Source organism: Acyrthosiphon pisum, chromosome X (genome assembly GCF_005508785.2).
Source record: "Acyrthosiphon pisum isolate AL4f chromosome X, pea_aphid_22Mar2018_4r6ur, whole genome shotgun sequence".
In the NCBI taxonomy this organism is placed as follows: domain Eukaryota; kingdom Metazoa; phylum Arthropoda; class Insecta; order Hemiptera; family Aphididae; genus Acyrthosiphon; species Acyrthosiphon pisum.
This window is the reverse complement of record NC_042493.1, coordinates 125,631,363-125,638,240: the sequence shown is the minus strand read 5'-3', so window position 1 is coordinate 125,638,240 and position 6,878 is coordinate 125,631,363. Positions and strand designations below refer to the sequence as shown.

The window sequence follows — 6,878 nt, the reverse complement described above, 5'->3', positions numbered from 1 at the left end:
GGATATAACAACTGAAAAAAAATATTCAAAATCGCCTAGATCATTCCCTAGTAAACTTGTTGATCAATCATAAACTGTTTTCAAAATTAAAATCTGTCAAACCAAATTCTTCCAGTTTTGTCTAGCTTATTGGTCTAAAAGTCACTTTTTTTCATCTGCTACAGCCCTCTTAAGGCCTTAAGCCTACAATTGATATAACATCATGTTTTAGTAAATATTTATTTTATACACTGTAAAAGCAGTTACATAAAATATTATAGCTTGATATGTTTCCATAATATTATAACAAAAACTGTATTAAAACACTTATTAGTAGACTATTTAAAATGAAAAAATTACGATTTTGTGAATAAAAATACTATAAATAATATACCTGTTAAATTTTGGTGTTTTGGGTTTCATAATAGGTAATATGAATTTCGATTTTTTTTCACCTCCTATTAGATACAGCCTAGAATCTTATAAAGTTTTAATATTTTAATTAGAAACATTATTATAATTATTGACTATATATACAGAGTGATACACCAAGCATGCTCACCACAATTGTTTTCCTTTAATAATGAATTTATCGAATTCCGTTTTGGATTTTTTTAAATTTACCTACTATCAGACAATTTTTTTAATTCTTCAATTTATTTATACTACTTAAGGAGTATGCTGTGGCAATGTGACATTTTTTTAAAAATATTTTACTCATAAAAATAATTCTAAATAATATTTTAAGCAACCATTCGATTATTTGTATATTTATCAACTTATATCGGTTACTACATAATACGTTTATATAATATTAGCTTGCCGTGCTGGGATCTACGCAGAGGCCCGTTTATAGCGGTCAGTTTTGCAATGACAACAAGGGAATTTTGAAAACCAATGTTCCGATACATAATTGTCTCATTACTGATTGGGATGCTATGGAGGAGGTTTGGTTTCATATGTTCTACGAACAGCTGTGTATACCGCCGGAAAATTATGCAATTTTATTCACGGAGCCGGTTCACAATCCAATTCCGTTGCGTGAAAAACTTTATGAGGTTAATATCATATTAAAACATCTAGGTATACCTACCTAAGACCATTTGTATTTAAAACATTAAACAGAGATAAGACACAACAACATTAAGTATTTAGGTACAGTGGTACACTAAGATGATACTCGTATTATGGATAACTATTCATATTTAATTAGGTCCCTATACTCGATTGAAACTATAAAATTACTGTTAGTAATCTATAAAATGATTTCTCTAATATTTCAAAAAGAATTCAAAGAACATATTAATACAAAACATTTTTTTTTTTTGTACTTTAAATCAATATATTTTAATATAATATATAGATTATAGATATCTACTCAGAGGAAGTTAACACTAATAAATATTATGTTTAGACATTTAACAAATTGTACACAGCTCATTTTGATAAATCATAGCAGACTAATAATTAGTAATAATTAGGTTCCGGATGTTTATGAGAAAACTATAAAAATGACCTGTAAAATGTTATTTGTTAATGATCTAAATATTTTAGAAATGTTGATACGTATAAAACTATCGACTGATTTTAAAATTAAAATTAAAATTTATAAAGTTGTGGGTTGTTTTTAGATCTGTGGAAAATATAAAAATATAATGATGACGAATAATTAACTCGTAGTTTTTCTCTCAATCGAAAGATTCAAATGTCATCATCGCCCGGGTCCTAGTAATAATTTGTTATTATACCATTCAATTTTAATTTTAAATCTCTATACTTTCGAGTGTTAGGTACTTATAGTATTCGATAGCCGTCTTCTCGATTAATTGCTTTACCAATATAGATCATGTTCGAAGTGTTCAACGTGCCCAAGATGTCGTTGGTGAACAAGGCGACACTTGCTCTGTATAGCGCCGGCAAGACCACTGGCCTGGTGGTCGATTCCGGATACCAGAGCACACAAGTCGTTCCCATTTACGAAGGATTTCCGCTTTCGCACGCCATGCGAAATATACCGGTCGGCGGATGGCACTTGACTCAGTTTCTCAAGCAAATGATTAACGGTCGAGGTTATAGCTTGACCACGGTGAAAGACTGTGGGAGGATTAAACACATAAAAGAAACGTTTTGCTACAACGCTGTAGACTTTGAAAAGGAAATGGCGAATTTTGGCAGGGACAAGGAACAGAGATACACGTTGCCAGACGGAATGATTGTCAACATTAATAATGAAGCGTTAGTATATTTTATTCCGAATCGCCGACAAAATATCAACGGTAAACTAATATCACGTGACCACAATATCGCCACTAAAATACCACGTGGGAATAATATCGCGGCAATTTAATTATAAATTATAATAATATAATCTATACTAGTATTATAAAGCTTAAGAGTTTGTTTGGTCGAACACGCTAATCTCAGGAACTACTTGTTCGAATTGAAAAATTATTTTTGGGTTGGATGGCCCATTTATGTAACACGTGCACACATTTCTGATTCCTCTTGATGAATTCATGCCGCTAAGATATCATGTTTGCCACCATATCAACACTATATTGGTTGAATAATCCTTTGAAATAAACTGAGCAGTTAAAGCCATCAATTCGCATCATGCGTCTAAATTGGTAAAACTGCATACATTGCATACAGTTTTAGATTTAGCAGCACCATTATGTTGTAGAATATTTATACAGTATCCGTCATTTTCATACGGAAACCGTAAAGGATATTGAAGTGGATAATACGATCTGTGAAGCTCAAAAACTCGCTGAAGTTGGCCATCTCTCACATTCAACACAATATCTCAGGGACCTTGATCCTCGTCGATCAAAAGAACAGCTACTTCGTCTATTATTGGCACATTATACCGACATCGATGACCATTGTGAGGTCTTACACCAGCATGGATAATAAGTTTTAAATCACTCATTGGTCTATTTTCGAGATTGTATTTAAAACTTTGAATATACCTATATAATGATCGTGAAGATATTTTTCTAGAACGTCAGTAAGATCGATTTACAAGGTCAGGTTTAAATCCAACACAAAAATAATTTTTTAATTCGACCCAGTAGTGATAAGAACCACTATGCTGAGATTAGCGCGTTCATCCAAACAAACTCTTCAGCTTCATAATATTAGTGTATATTAATAATAAATTATAATGATACTAATATGTATAATTCTCAACGTAAATATAGGTAGATAATAAATGACATATTGACTGTTCTTCCAAATATTCCGAAACATGGTATTTCAATGTTCTACGTTATATACTTAAATTATAATTTAAAAGTTAAAAAGTTGATTTACTCACAACATAAGTTGTTAAGGTAATACATTAAACTTAAGGTGACTTGACCAAAAAAAAGTTCAGAATCCGCTTGTATTCATAGTAGCCAATAGATATATATTTTAGATTCTGAGTGGAGCGAGGAATCTAGTAGTTTTACAATAGTGTATAATTTTTTTTATCCTGTATACAATATTTCTACCAGAAGGAGTGTTTCGATTGCAACATAATATGTTAGTATCTTAGCTTTTTTAATATTATTATTAATATATTATTATTGTCTTTAATATATTTCACGATATACCTACATAATATTAAATAATTAAATAAAAATATACAGTTGAAATAATTCATGATTATATTATGACCAACTCAACTACAATTTACTCAAATAAAAATGGACTAAAAAAATTATAATCTAAAAACACATGTTAAAAATAATAATTTATAGTTTAAGATTATACAAATTCGATAATGTTATATGAAAAATACAGATGCAATAATATACTGACTTTATTTTTCCCATGAGATATCTTGCTGGCGAAATTATTTCTTATACCTATATTGGTCTTGTGATATTTTAGTGGAGAAATTTCTTACCGGCGTGTAGTTCTTGTCGGTGTACCTTTTATTAGATATACTTTTTAATAGATTAAATTATAAAAAGTGGATACCTAGTGGCTCAACTTGATAATGAGGGCCCTAACCTGGTAATAAAAGTGAAAAATTGTAACACCTTATTATAACTCTAAAAGCAGATATTGTTTGCTCACGTGTCATAGTTAATAATTATTAGTAAAGCTATATAATATAACTAATTTTACACAGGTAGGTACTCGTAATTCGAATTCACTAAACTCAAAGGAGTAAAGACATTGTTATTAATTATTGTTGTTATATTAAAATAATGTAATAATATGTTATTATTATTATGTGTATATTACGGATTATAGAAGATACATTGTATCATATATGAGATCTCGGGGCTCCTTGAATTATTGCAACATAATTGTTGCAACTCCCGATAATTGTGTCACTGGGATACCGCTCTGTTGTACAGTATGTTACAGGTTGGTCACTGTAATGGATAGTATTAAATTTGAATTCAATCATATAATATCGTTGTATACGAAAAACGATCCCGAGGCCTGAGCGGAGACGGCTTGGTTTGTCAGTCGACCGATATTATAATACCTACCAACCTAATATTTTTAAATGCTCAATTATTATAGCCAAAGATAGAAAATTTAAAGTATTTTATTTATTGTAAGCGAAAAAATCTAAAAATTATATGAACACAGTTTTTTTACACAGAAAATTTCAAGTTCAAATTTAAACGAAATTAGATATTTTAAATTTTAAACAGAGAATAACGGTTTTAGTTATTTTTTGGTATTTTCAAAATCTCGTGATCAGGTACTTGAAACTTTTGAAATATATTAAATATTAATTCAACCTACTGTTTTAGGTACTAATAGTAAAATAAATGACTTTGATAGCAATAATATCATAAAAGAAATTTGTAATACCTAATATAGGCCAACTTCGCTCAAAATCGTTTTTCGTATATACCATCATTTTATGTCTTTGAAATCAAATTTAACACAATATTCATTACAGTGACCAACACGATACGTATAATGTATCGTGGTACCCACTTGCCCAGATTTTTGTTTTTATTTTACGTGATCAAAAATTAAAATAGAAAAAATATTAACTAAAAAGAATAAGTATTTGTAAATTATTATTTGATTTTAAATACAAATACTTTCAGTAAGTATTTAAAATAGGCATTTGAGTACTTGAAAATATTTAAATACTTTTATTCGAGTATATACTTTACAATATTGAAAAATAGTATATTGTGTGGCCTCGTATCAGGGGCGGGAAGTTAGTTAGAATTTCAGTCACTTCTAGCCACTTCTAGGCAGGTAGGTACCTATGTAACCAAAGCTAATATTCGCAAATGAGCGATATAGACATATAAGTCCTGACTAATAAATATTAATAATTTCGTTACACTCGGACGCCACGGTGGCCAGATAAGTTCATTATGGGACAAAAATAAATGATTTGGTATTTAAAAATGATAATCGGTTGTAACACTTTGATCAAGGCTGGACATTGACGAGTTAATAAGTTAGAAGTTATGTTCTAAGTTAAGTTAATTTTAACTTATTAACTTAACTTTCTAGTTCGGTGTTTTAATTAACTTAACTTTTAATTTACCTCTACATTGACTTAAAATCAACTCATATTTTTCTTTATTTTCCCAGTCGAGTTAATTTTGAATAGTCTTATTATCCAGAAAAATATTTTGTTTATCACGGGTTTTCGGTTTATAATAATTATTATATAAGTTCGCAGAATATAGGAAATATTATCAGAAAAAAAATGAGTTATATTTACAAAGAACTTCGTATATTATTTTATGTTTAAGAGGCCTGCTCGTGTGTCTTTAATAGTGTTGGCCAACGATATCGATAATTCGATACGATATCGATATCGTGGGTATTTTTTCAATAATTTCGATATCGATATCTAAAAATGATTATCGAAAATATTGCAATATCGTTGTGATTAATCGGGGCTCGGAATTTTGCGGTTTTACGGATGATTAAACACTAAACTGAGTAAACAGTATAAAATATCTGTCAGGTATAATAAATTATTATATCTGACAGATATAATAAAGATAAAAACGTAGATTATGATACGAGGCGATATTAATATGTTCCAAAGAAATAACCACCACACCAAACAATTTAATTTAAATTCAGTATCGGTTGTTAACTCGCGGTAAGACGTCAAATCACATTTTCAGCAATGTACAAGTACAAAACCAAGTACGTCTAACACTTTAATTCCATATTTTAAGCAAACTCCATCAAAATTATCAAACAAAACTAAACGAGCTAAGGAACTAACAAAAAGCCTAGTGAAATTTGTTATTAAAGATTTAAGACCTCTGAGTATTATAGAAGGGGAAGGTTTTCTTGAATTTATGGAAATAGCCGTACCTGAGTATTCTGTTCCTTGTAAACAAACAATAACAAGACTTGTTGAACAGACTGCACTAAATGAAAGAGAAAATTTAAAATGTTTCTTAAAAAATATACTAAAAAATATACTTCTATACTAAAGACTCTTTAATAAAGGGCAATATTTAGGCAATATGCAATTTCGTTGCCGCCGCTCATGGCATTTGTGTTAGTCGTCAATGATGGTTAGTGTGAGTGTGAGTGTGATAGTACCATGTATGATGTATTGCATGTGCTCACATCAACGGCACCACCGACCAAAAATAAAATGCTCGATTTTTTTGCTCAAACACGCTTAAGGGGCCTCGCTACCACGTCTTTTTTTGTCAAAAACTACTGTCTCCAATTCCAACGGTACGGGCCGACAATTATCACGATTTTTATTCTGAAAAAATATTCGGATTGTCCGTAATATATACAAGGAAACGGTCGAGCCACATTTTTAATTTTTGTATTTAAAATGCAATAAAAATTGTAGAAAAATCAAATAATTCAGAATTTCCAACTTAAATATTTAATTAACTAAATACATTTTAAAAATGTACCTCGACCGATGCTTCGTA

The 6,878-nt window shown here is 29.9% G+C and overlaps 1 protein-coding gene across 1 annotated transcript in view; it reads left to right on the top strand.

Moving 5' to 3' along the window:
• Nucleotides 1-1,825: 1,825 nt before the first annotated feature.
• Nucleotides 1,826-6,878, top strand: part of LOC100165443 (actin-like) — a 7,127-nt gene continuing 2,074 nt past the window's right edge. The window contains exon 1 of the mRNA XM_029485489.1: nt 1,826-2,214. Coding sequence (XP_029341349.1) covers nt 1,826-2,214 — 389 coding nt within the window. The remainder of the gene's footprint in view (nt 2,215-6,878) is intronic.